General features: G+C 45.7%; 1 protein-coding gene across 10 annotated transcripts in view; it reads right to left on the minus strand.

Moving 5' to 3' along the window:
- Nucleotides 1-12,896, minus strand: part of frmd4a (FERM domain containing 4A) — a 496,550-nt gene that overhangs the window by 44,046 nt on the left and 439,608 nt on the right. For all 10 annotated transcript variants that reach the window (XM_073066422.1, XM_073066423.1, XM_073066424.1 and 7 more), the window contains 2 exons: nucleotides 3,997-4,130; nucleotides 37-159 (listed from right to left, as the gene is read on the minus strand). In XM_073066422.1, the coding sequence (XP_072922523.1) occupies nucleotides 37-159; nucleotides 3,997-4,130 (257 nt within the window). The remainder of the gene's footprint in view (nucleotides 1-36; nucleotides 160-3,996; nucleotides 4,131-12,896) is intronic.

Below are 12,896 nucleotides of genomic sequence, written 5' to 3' on the forward strand. Positions count from 1 at the left end.
GTTAGCTTGCTGTACATTCCGGGCCATTTTCTTTACCTCTCCCTTGGCCGTGATCTTCTGCTCGTCTAGCTTAAATGAGGTGCCAACCCTTCGCCGCACGATTGGGGGCTGCTCCCCAGGGTCTAAAGGATATTCCTTGGGCAACCTCCCCGTCAGCTCCTGTGAAAGAAAGAAGATGATTCCTCAGATATCAGAATCAGAATCAGTTAATATCGCTGACATATGTCATAAAATTTGTTGTTTTGTGGCAGCAGTACATTGTATATATAATAAAAAATTATAAATTACAATAAAACACACACATACTGTATATATAACAAGCAGTGCTCAAAGAGAGGAACAAAAAACAGTGAGGTACAGTAGTGTACATGGGTTCATTATCCATTCAGAAATTGGATGGTGGAGGGAAAGAAGCTGTTCCTGAATCATTGAGTGTGTGTCTTCAAGACTCCTGTACTTCTTCTTTATGTTAGCTTTTGAAGATGTCCTCAATGTTGGGGAGGCTTGTGCCCATAATGCAGCTGGCTCTATTTACAACTTCCTGCAGCTTTTTTTGATCCTGTGCAATGCCCCCTCTGTACCAGATGGTGACAGACAAGCAGACATACCTTATTGATCCAGAGGGAAATTGGGTTTCGTTACAGTCGCACCAACCAAGAATAGTGTAGAAATATAGCAATTTAAAACCATAAATAATTAAATAATAAGTTAATTATTCCAAGTGGAAATAAATCCAGGACCAGCCTATTGGCTCAGGGTGTCTGACACTCCGAGGGAGAAGTTGTAAAGTCTGATGGCCACAGGCAGGAATGACTTCCTATGACACTCAGTGTTGCATCTCGGTGGAATGAGTCTCTGGCTGAACATACTCCTGTGCCTAACCAGTACATTATGGAGTGGATGGGAGACATTGTCCAAGATGGCATGCAACTTGGACAGCATCCTCTTTTCAGACACCACCGTCAGAGAGTCCAGTTCCACCCCCACAACATCACTGGCCTTACGAATGAGTTTGTTGATTCTGTTGGTGTCTGCTACCCTTAGCCTGCTGCCCCAGCACACAACAGCAAACATGATAGCACTGGCCACCGCAGACTCGTAGAATATCCTCAACATCATCCGGCAGATATTAAAGGACCTCAGTCTCCTCAGGAAGTAGAGGCGGCTCTGACCTTTCTTGTAGACAGCCTCAGTGTTCTTTGACCAGTCCAGTTTATTGTCAATTCGTATCCCCAAGTATTTGTAATGCTTCACTGTGTCCACACTGACCCCTTGGATGGAAACAGGGGTCACCGGTGCCTTAGCCCTCCTCAGGTCCACCACCAGCTCCTTAGTCTTTTTCACATTAAGCTGCAGATGATTCTGCTCACACCATGTGACAAAGTTTCCCACCGTAGCCCTGTACTCAGCCTCATCTCCCTTGCTGATGCATCCAACTATGGCAGAGTCATCAGAAAACTTCTGAAGATGGCAAGACTCTGTGCAGTAGTTGAAGACAGGACAGTCCCCTGTGGAGCCCCCGTGCTGCTGACCACTCTGTCTGACACACAGTGTTGCAAGCGCACGTACTGTGGTCTGCCAGTCAGGTAATGAATAATACATGACACCAGGGAAGCATCCACCTGCATCACTGTCAGCTTCTCACCCAACAGAGCAGGGCGGATGGTGTTGAACGCATTGGAGAAGTCAAAAAACATGACCCTCACAGTGCTCGCCGGATGCGCTCCATGGTACATTTGTAGAAATTTGCGAGAGTCTTTGGTGACATACCAAGTCTCCTCAAACTCCTAAAGAAATATAGCTACTTTTGTGCCTTCTTTATAACTGCATCAATATGTTGGGCCAAGGATTTATCCTGAGAGATGTTGTGAAGCTGCTCATCCTTTCCAATGCTGATCCCTCAATGAGGACTGATGTGTGTTCCCTCGACTTCCCCTTCCTGAAGTACACAATCAGTTCCTACAGACGTTGAGTGCATGGTTGTTGCTACGACACAAGTAAGATGGCATTGGTAACCCATGATGACATTTTGCAGACAGCTCTCAAAATTGCAAGATATTCTAGTTGATATACTTCTTATCAATTGCAATTGCTGCAGTCTGCAACCTGTAAGGGTGCACTTTTGAACTGACTAAATGATCTGGCATTTTTGGGCGAACTAGACTCTCGAGAGTGCAGGTATGACCGGGGAGAGGGGAGGCATTGCTAGGGGTAGATGCTATGTCGAGGCCTGTGAGTGGAAGACAAACCCATGATCGGCTCCGTTACCCTGTGCTGATTAAAGCATCAAGCAAGATTAAGATCGTCGAGAACGAGTGTGGACAAGAAACAGGTGTTCAGCACCATCTGCCTGCATTTGACCGATCTCCCTCTCTTCTTGCTACTACCATCAGGCAGGACGTGCAGGGGTCTTGGGTTCCATGTCACCTAGTTCAGGAGCAGTTGCTGCCTTGCAGCCATTGGGCCTCCTGGACAGGCTTCACATTCCTCAGCGCTGAACGGGCTCTGCAGCTGTGGACTCACTTCAGGGACTCTGCAGTTCATCCTCCATGGGTTCTTGTTTACTTTTATTTTACTCTTTTGTGATTTTGTCCTCTTCTGCAAATTGGATATGTGGTAGGGGGGGGGGGGGGGCGGGTGTGTGTGTGTGTGTGTGTGTGTGTGTGTGTGTGTGTGTGTGTGTGTGTGTGTGTGTGTGTGTGTGTGTGTGTGTGTGTGTGTGTGTGTGTATGTGTGTGTGTGTGTGTGTGTGTGTGTGTGTGTGTGTGTGTGTGTGTGTGTGTGTTTTAGTGAATTCTATTGGGTTTCTTTATGTTGTTGCTGCTTGCAAGAAGATGAACCCTAAGGCTGTATACAATATATATACTTTGATAATAACTTTGAACTCAACTAGCTGATCTATCTTACCCCTGTATACCTCCTCTCCACCATCTGCCAACAATAGTTGTGAAATACTATTACATCACCAGTCTGTGAGGAGTTTACACAGTACTGTGCAAAAGTCTTATACACATATATAGCTAAGGTGCCCAAGACTTTTGCACTGTACTGTAATAATTTATGTGATACACTGTAGTGGTGCCTCAAAAAAGTAAATTTCATGACATATGTGAGCGATGATAAACCTGGTTCTGATAAGGCTCTCTATTGTTGACTGAGAATAGGAAGGGGGCAGGGAGAGGGGAATCATGGCTGGGGAAAGGGGAAGGAGCAGGAAGCAGCAGAGAGACATTCTGTAATGATCAAAAAACCAATTGTTTGGAATCAAATAACCTTGCCTGGTGTCTCAGGGCTGGGTGTGTCTGTATCTGTGCCCCCCCCCCCCCCCCACCTGGCACACTTCTCTGCCACCTGTCCCACACCCCTCCCCTGTGGCAGTCCACCCTCACCATTCCCAACATCCTTTGCTCCCGCCAGATTTCCAAACTCGCTCTCTGCTCCACGTTGACAAATGCAGTATTGTGTAGGAAGTCTCAGGCACCCCAGCTATAATGTGCCCAAGACTTTTGCACAGTACTGTATGTTCTCCCCATAACCTCTGGGTGTGCCAGGTTCCCCACACATTCCAAAGACGTATGGGATGGAGTTAGTGAGTTGTGAGTGTCATAGCATGCACTGGAAGCATGGTGACATTTGTGGGCTGCCCCCTCCACATCTTTGACCTGTGCTGGTCATTGACATAAGCAATGCATCAGGGTTAGGGTTTCTGCCTACATTCCAAAGATATAGGGTTAGTAGGTTAATTGGTCACACGGGTGTAATTGGGTGGCGTGGGCTTGTTGGTGTGGAAGGGACTGTTACTGAGCTGTATCTCGAAAGAAGTAAATACACCAAATTTCATTACTTATGTCAGTGATAATAAACCTGATTCTGATGCAAATCTTAGTGGAGTCAATACAATGCTCTCTACTCCCACTCTCTCCCTGCACCCCCGATGCCTTGTGGTTAGTGTCCACCATTGTCAGTGCAAAAGGACTGGACAGACACGGAACTTACCGCCTCTCTCAGACACAACTTCTTGAGTTCCTCGAGCCGCAGCCTCAGAGTCTCCTCGAGAGCATCCTGCCGGGATTTTAAAGCCGCCAGCATGTCCTTCTTGGCAGACTGCGAACTGTCCGACTCCTGAGACCCTGTAGACAAACAGAAGACGTCAGTACTGTCACTCGCAGTGACATAACAGCCACACTGGGAGAGAGAAACTCTTACAAGATGATGCTATAATTAGTGGTTTTATGTAACAGCAACTCACTGAAAGAGAATTTTAGAAATCACCAAGTCATATGCTACCTACGGCAAGGTAGTACCACAGTCAGCAGAATGCTTTACAATGCCAGTGACCCGGGTTCAATTCTGCCTGCTATCTGTAAAGAGTTTTATATGCTCTCTCAGTGACTGCGTGGGTTTCCTTCCATGTTCTAAAGAGGTACAGGTTAAGGTTAGTACGTTGTGAGCATGCTATGTTGGTGCTGAAAGCATAGCGACACTTGCAGGTTGCCCTGAGCACAACCCCAGATTATGCTGGTTGCTGACGCAAATGACACATTTCACCGAATGTTTCAATGTACATATGACAAATAAAGCTAATCTTTTCTCTTTACAGCACAGATACAGGACCTTTGGCCCAACCAGTCCATACTGACCACAGTGCATACTTCTCTGGTCTCGATTTTCAGTGTTGGGCCCACATCCCTCCAACCCCTGCCTCTCCATGTACCCATCCAAGTGCTTCTTACATGATACCTGTCTCAACCACTTGCTCTGGCATCCTCTGCATCATTCACCATTCTCTGCTTGAGAAAGTTGCCCCTTGGGTCCCTTTTAAACCTTTCCACTCTCAACCTGAACTTATGCCCCAGAGATCTGGACTGCCCTACCCTGGGGGAAAGACTGTCACCTTCCACCTTATCTATACCTCTCAAAAATTTAGTTCTCCAAGTCTCTCCAAGTTCTCCAAAGTGCTTGGAACAACCTACCAGCTGATTTTCTTATAAAACTGCATGACAGTGTACCTAAGAGAATTGATGAAGTTTTAAAGGCAAAGGGTGGTATTGATTTAAGTTTTTTAAAATTGTTTACTGCTCTTTATAGTATTTTTTGGTAATTAGAAACTTTTCATATAGTTAAGCATCTTTGCTTTACAGAATTGTTTTTTACATGTACCTAAGATTTCTGCACAGTACTGCACATTGAAACAGATAGTGAAATGTATTCTTTGTGTCAAACAGATCAGCGAGGATGTGCTGGGGGCAGTCTGCAAGCGTTGTCACACTTCCAGTGCCAACACAGAATGCCCACAACTCGCTAACCCTAACTGTATGTCTTTGAAATATGGGAGGAAGCCCACGTGATTACGGGGAAAACATACAATCTCCTTACAGACAGCGGTGGGAATTGAACAACGATCTTACAGCTGACGCTGTAAAGCATTATGCTAATTGCTATACAACTGTGCCACGGGGGAAGCTGCTGAATTCATCGCTGATTTGCAGAAAGGAATTTCTCAGTGTAGCAATGATGCAGCTCACAGGGTTTAAATCCCAAATTAACCATGGAATGGAAGTGCCCTCTTTAATTACCAAATTTTAAGCCACTGTGAAATGGTTATTGTAAAGCTGCATTTGAGCTGATTTCTGGACTTTGCTTGCAATAAGTGTTCTTGAGGTTTAATACCGAACAGAGTCTGCAGCCAAAGCTGAAACAGAAGGCACAGATTACAAACAGGCTGGAACCAATGATGCAGACTCCAAACCCTGTGGTGGGGCTGAAGTGTCCAACTGTGTTCAGTTTCTACTTTGCCCTTTCCCAGGCATCAAAAGTCATTCTTAGGAGAGATCGAAACCTTCTCCCATCATTCTGCCTGGATGGTACGTAACGGAAAAAGAGAAAGCTGTGCCATCGCCACATGCACTTGTACAGGCGCCAATAAAAATGACTTTGACTTGGGATCATAGTTAGAGAGAATTATAGAACACAATAGTACGTATAAGGACACAAGAGACTCTGCAGATACTGGAAATCTCGAGCAACACACACAAAATGGGAGGGCACGGTAGCATGGTGATTAGCACAACACTTTACAATACAGGCGACCCGGGTTCAATTTCCGCCACTGCCTGTAAGGAGTTTGTACATTCTCCCTGTAACTGTGGGGTTTCCTCTGAGTGCTCCGGTTTCCTCCCATAGTCCAAAGAGTTAACAGCTGGTAGGTTAGATGGCCGTTGTAAACTGTCCTGTATTTACGCTAGGGTTAAGTCAGATGTTTGCTGGGTGGCGTGGCTCGAAGAGCCGGAATTTTAAAAAACTAGGCTGTTAGCCCACAATGTTGTGCCAACCTTTTAAATTAACTGCAAGTTCAATCTAATCCTTCCCTCCTACACTGCCCTTCATTTTTCTATCATCCATGTGCCTATCTACGAGTTTCTTAGATGTTGGACATTGGTAATGTAAAATATGGCAAATCTAGTTTACTGGTTTATTGGTGAGACCGACGGTGGAGGGAGCTGTGCGGTCTCAGTTGTGACAAAGACTAGGCCTCATGCCGCAGCCTCTCCTGTTGCAGCAGTCCAGGAGGGGAGGCACTGGAGGCGGTGTGGCGTGGTGACCATGCTGGGTTGGGGGTTACCCTGTCCAGTGCTCCCTTGGTGGAAGACAAGCTGGACTGCGTAAGTGTGTGCCTACATATGTTCATCTGTGGACTGCTGAGAGCTGCTTGTTCTTGCTGACAACAGCCATACATGACCAATTTACAGGACATGTCACTTAAGAACTTGGGCTATATTATAATTTTTGTGTCACTGCATTATTACTGCTGTCTTAAATGTGCAAAATACACCTTGCGCTGTGTATGATTGTTGGTAATGCGTTTTGCACCTTGGCCCTGGAGTAACGCTATTTTGTTTGGCGGTATTCATGTATGGTTGAATGACAATTAAACTTGAACTCCACCTTAAGCTTAAATGTCTGTAATGTATCTGTCTCTACACCCCCTCTGGCAGGGTGCTCCATGCACTCATCCACACATCTCCCTCTTGTGCAAAGAACTATACTTGACATTCCCCCCCACAATACTTTCCTCCAGTCACCTTAAATGCCCCCCCCCCCATATTAGCTATTTTTGCACTTGGAAAAGGTCTTTGGCTATCACTCGATCTATGCCTCTTATCATCTTGTACACCTCTATCAAATTACCTCCCATTCTCCTTCGCTCCAAAGAGAAAAGCCCTCGTTCACTCAACCTATCCTCTAATCTGGGCAGTGTCCTGGTAAGTCTCTACAGCACCTTCTCTAAAGGTTCCCCATCCTTCCCATAATGAGGAGACCAAAACTGAACACAATCCTCCACGTGTGGTCTAACCAGGGTTTTTGTAGCTCAGGGTTCATGAGCTCAATCCTCCTGCAAATGAAGGCCAACACCTTCCTAACCACCCTATCAGCTTCTGCAGCATCATTATACAACACGGAAATAGGGTATCTTCAACCGAGATGCATATCGCTAGGAACTACAAAGTGTGTAGAGAGAATGCTGTCTTAGCAGGGAGGTCAAGAACCGGAGCCACATATTTAAAAATATTAATTTTGGTGAAAACCCATAGGTTCATTAAATACTTACGTGGTTTTGCTGTACAAACTCATTAACATCCTCAGTTACCATTCAGCAAGGACATTATTAGTCAATGTGAACCACTAAACGTAGGGATTTTATGGTAAATACACCAGCGCATCGTAAGATTGCTTCATAAGAGTTCCGTTTGTCCATTCGAGTTACAATTCAGTTTGAAAGTAAATGAACCAATAATCTCCACAAATCCAGGCACAAAGCCAGAACCAATAATCTTCCACAATCAGGGACAATGGCTAAATTATGACTCACAGACGGGTAATGTTAAATGTTAAAGGGCAGTGGTGTCACTATCCCGTCTGTTTCAATTCAGTTCTGATTTGGAAACAGATGGATCTTTTAGATATCTTTACACAGAGCATTTCAAATTTCTTGATGACAATATTTCGGATGACCTATCCTGGGCTCAGCACATTGATGCAACCATGATCCAATCATTGACGACTGGCAAATTTGTACAGATGTAATTCCAACTGGTTACATCATGGTCTGGTATGAGAAGTCCAGTACACAGGACCACAAGATGCTACAGAGAATGGTGGACTCATCATGGTTATAGCTCTCCCCGCCATCGAGGACTTCTACAAGAGGTGATTTTTCTGGAAGGCAGCATCCATCATTCAGACCGTGCCCTCTCCTTGATGCTACCATCAGGTAGGAGGCACAGAACCGTGCCCCTCCTCTTTGGGTGGTACAGTAGTGTAGTGGTTAACAAACTGCATTACGGTACCAGCTACCCAGGCTCAATTCCCACCGCTGTCTGTAAGGAGTTTGTACGTCCTCCCTGTGACCATGAGGGTTCCTCTGGGTGCTCTGGTTTCCCCCCCATACAGGTTAGTAGGGTAATTAGGCATTGTAATTTGACCCATGGTTAGGCTAGGGTTAAATTGGGGGAACCTCAAGGTTCGACAATAGATTCTTCCCTACTCCCATCAGGTTCTTGAACTGACGTGAGAAAAAATAATTCTTCCTCGGACTGTATTTCACACTACTTGTACTAATGTCGTTCTGTGTAATTCCTGTTTGTCATGTTGTAGAGGACTATGCTGCAAAGAGTGGACTTTCATCATAGGATAGTTGAATGCTCCTCTTGTGGGAAGTGTGAAGGCAGGGAGACGTCCAGTGTCCCTGTCGACAGAGTGGTTCCAGCTTCAGGCTTCTAACAATCCGCATGAAGGAGATGGAGCTGGAACTGGATGTCCATTCAGGAGGATGAGGGGGGACAGATAGGACATATAGACAGGTGGATACAACCAAAGTGCAGGGCACAGGGGAGTGGGTGACAGTGAGGAAGGGGAAGGGGTTAAGGAGCCAGTGGAAAGTACCTCTGCAGCCATCCCCCTCAACTGTTGGGGTGGGGGGGGGGAGCCGAATGACCTAACGAGGAAAGTCTCTGGCACTGAATCTGCCCCTGTGACTCAAAAGGGATAAATTCAAAAAGGGTGAATACAGGACTGAAGGTGTTATACTTGCCATGATGAAATGGTGGAACAGACTTGATGGGCTAAATGGCCTAATTCTACTCCTATATCTTATGGGGTGCCTCAGCCTTTTGCACAGTATTGCATTAGTCAACATGGAGCAGACAGCGAGATTGTAAATCTGGCGGGAGCAAAGGATACTGGGAATGGTGAGGGTGGAGTGCCATGGGAGGGGTGTGGAACAGGTGGCAGAGGAGGAGTACCAGGGGCGGGGTGTGGTATTAGTGCAGACACACCCAACCCTGAGACACCAGGCCAGGTAATCTGATTCCAAACAATTGGTTAATTTATCATTATAGAATGTCTCTCTGGTGCTTCCTGCTCCCTCCCTCTTTTTCCAACCATGATTCCACTTCTCTTTGCTCCCTTTCCACTCTCAATCCACAACAGAGACCTATATCAGAATCAGGTCTATCGTCATTCACATATGAAAATAGTGAGGAAGCGTTCATGGGTTCAATGTCCATTCAGAAATCCGATGGCAGAGAGGAATCAAAGCTTTTCACTGTCTTGGCACATGTGACAATAAAAAACAGTTACTGACGTCCATAAAGGGATCTTGGTACCAAAATGCAGTTTAAACAAAACCACCCATCCCATTTCCTGTAATAACCACACTGTGAAGCTCAAGGACATGTTGGTAAGTGGCTGGATATTGATTCCTAAATCTCATCCTTAGGTCAGGGAGAAGGATGAGGTCCCTGTGGGGTACTTTACTCTTGATTGAGAGAGACGTTAATTTTACATCCTGTTTGTCTTTGCAGGGCTCTGAACACTCCTTCAGCTTGTTTCAAAGACTCAAAGAGTTTGAGATTTTGGTACATAACAAATTTCTATGGTGGAGAGCATTCTGACAGGCTGCATCACTGCGTGGTTTGGAGGCTCCAACATACAGGATTGTAAGAGGCTGCAGAGGGTTGTAGACTCAGCTCCATCATAGGCACAACCCTCCCCACCATAGAGGACATCTTCAAAAGGCAAGGGGGGTCTCAAGAAGGACCCTCATCCTCCAGGACTTGCCCTGTACAGGAGCTTCAAAACCCACACCCAATGATTCAGGGGCAGCTTCCCCACCTCCACCATCAGATATCTGAATGGTCCATGAACACTATTTTAGTCTTATTTCAAGATACGATACAGAAACAGGCTAGAGGAACTCAGCCAGTCATGCAACATCTATGGAAGGGAATAAACAGTTAAATGTTTGGGCCAAGACCCTTCATTAGGACCTAAATAAATGGGGACCTTTGATGGAGAGTGTTATACACATCAGTATTGTGTAACAGATCTTTAAGTGGGGTTACAGATTCCCCAGGTATCTGTCATTTCTACGGCTGGGTGAAGACCTTCAGGAAGGGGAAGTCAAGGGAATACACACTTGTCCTCATTGAGGGATCACCAGTGGAAAGAATGAGCAGTTTCTAATTCCTGGGTGTCAACATCTCTGAGGATCTATCCTGGCCCAACATATCGCAGCAATTACAAAGGAGGCACAATTGCGGCTATATTTCATTCGGAGTTTGAAGGGACTTGGTAAGTCACCAAAGACTCTCACAAATTTCTACAGATGTATGTGAAGAGCATCCTAACTGGTTGCATCACCGTCTGATATTGACGGGCAACTGCGTGTAATCAGAAAAAGCTGCAGAAAGCTGTAAACCGAGCCTGTAAACTCATCATGGGTACTAACCTGACCAGCATCTAGGATACCTTCAAAAAGTGATGCCTCAAAAAGGCGGCAGCCATTCATTAGGGAACCCCAGCACCAGGTCATGTCGTCTTCTCATTGCTATCATCAGGGAGGAGGTACAGCAGCCTGAAGACATGCACTCAATGTTTTAGGAACAGTTTCTTCTTCTCCGCCATCAGATTTTTGAATGGACATTGAACTCATGGGCGCGACCTCAGTTATTTAAATTTTTATATAGACTTCTTATTGTAATTTAAAGTTTTATTATTATGTACTACTGCCGCAACACAGCAAATTTCATGACATATGCCAGTGATATTAAACCCAAATCTGACAGTGTACCATGTATATATGTGCAAGGGGTTGCAGTCTTTATTTCAGTATCAGAAGAGGCTGCTTCTCAAGATCTGGCTGCACGTCATCCACACACTCCTGATCCATGGTCTCCTGATACAGACAGGTGGGGCCGCTCGGGGGGTGGGGGAGATATGTTGGTTAGTTTGCCCCTGAAGCCTGGTCAAGCTGGCCATTGAGGGCCCTTGGGGGTGGGTAATTGAGAACTGATGATCTAACCCTCTTTTAGGGGTTACATTCGTGGCCAGGGGTCCCTGGAGAAGCAGCATGCGGTGTCCACAGGTACAGCTGGTGGGGGGATCTTCTGTGTCTGGTGGGTGTCACAGGGGCTCAAATGTATTCTGGTAGTGTGATATTCTGAAACTGCAGAGAGTGACTTGTGGAACAAAATAATATTATAACATTGTGATGCTGTAATCACCGAATCCTTTGAAAAACAACAAAAAAAAACAACTCCCTAAAGGGCCAGGGTTTAAAGCCTCACCCGCGCCGGGCATTGGCTTGTGCCTCTGCTATTTACTTGCTACCTGTATCCGGTGCAGCTGAACCTCTATTGTATTCTACCCCAATCTGCAGAAACAGACAGACAGCTGAGCGGAGGAACAATCTGTACAGAGCTCGCTATTCCCCTTTTAACCATTCTTTTTTTGATTGTTATCAGCCTCTCTCAATGAACAGGATATTTCTGGAATGTTGTGTAAAGAGGAGTTGTAACAATGATCTGGCACCACCAAGTCCACCCCCCCACTCTCTCTCCCCGCCGCGAAAAGTCACGCAGGTTTACTCTGGCCACAGGGGGTGCTGTTCCAGTTTTGCATCCTGAATCAAAGTTCAAAGTAAATTTATTATCACAGTACATATATGTCAACAGACACAACCTGAGATTCATTGCCTTGCGGGCAATCACAGTACACATTCCACACAATCAGGAAAGCTTACCAAAGCTCTGTGGAGGCTGAAGAGAGCTGGACTTTGCACATCTATACTCATGTCATCCTACAAATGCGCAGAGCAGAGAACATCCTAACAAGCTGCACTATGCTTGGGTGTGGAAACCGCACTGTGGCGGACAGGAAGGCTCCACAACAGGGTAGTCAAAAACTGCCAATGCATCACCAGCACAGGCCTACCCACCATCAAGGACAAATACACAGAAACCTGCCGGAAAAGGCCAGTAACATCATGAAGGATTCCACCCACCCTGCTCATGGACTGTCTGTCCCACTCCCATTGGGGAGGAGGCTATGTAGCATCCATGTCAGGACCACCAGACTCAAAAACAGTTACTTTCCCCAAGCAGTAAGGCTGATCAATGCCTCCACCCACTAACCCACCCCTCCACACCCCCAACCACCACTTATCATTTCCTGTCAGTCTCCTTATGTATAGATGCTCCTGTGCCTAGTGTGACATTATAGATAAACAGTCAATGTATCTAGGTGTCTTATGTATTAATATTTCTTGTGTTTTTTTATTATTGTGTTCTTTATCTTATTGTGCATTTTTGATGCTACATTGGATCTGGCGTAAAAATAATTTCACTCTCCTTTACACTGTGTACAGGAAATGATATTAAACTATTTTGAATTAAATAGATTCTGTTCCAAACTACACACAAAGACTGACAGTCAGTCTGGTTGCCTCATGGCCTGGTACAGCAATTCCAACGCACATGAACGCAACAGGCTACAGAGGGTAGTGGACACAGCCTTGTCCATCACAAGCACAGCCCTTCCTATCACTGACAGCATCT

This window comes from Hemitrygon akajei, chromosome 14 (assembly GCF_048418815.1).
Source record: "Hemitrygon akajei chromosome 14, sHemAka1.3, whole genome shotgun sequence".
In the NCBI taxonomy this organism is placed as follows: Eukaryota; Metazoa; Chordata; class Chondrichthyes; order Myliobatiformes; family Dasyatidae; genus Hemitrygon; species Hemitrygon akajei.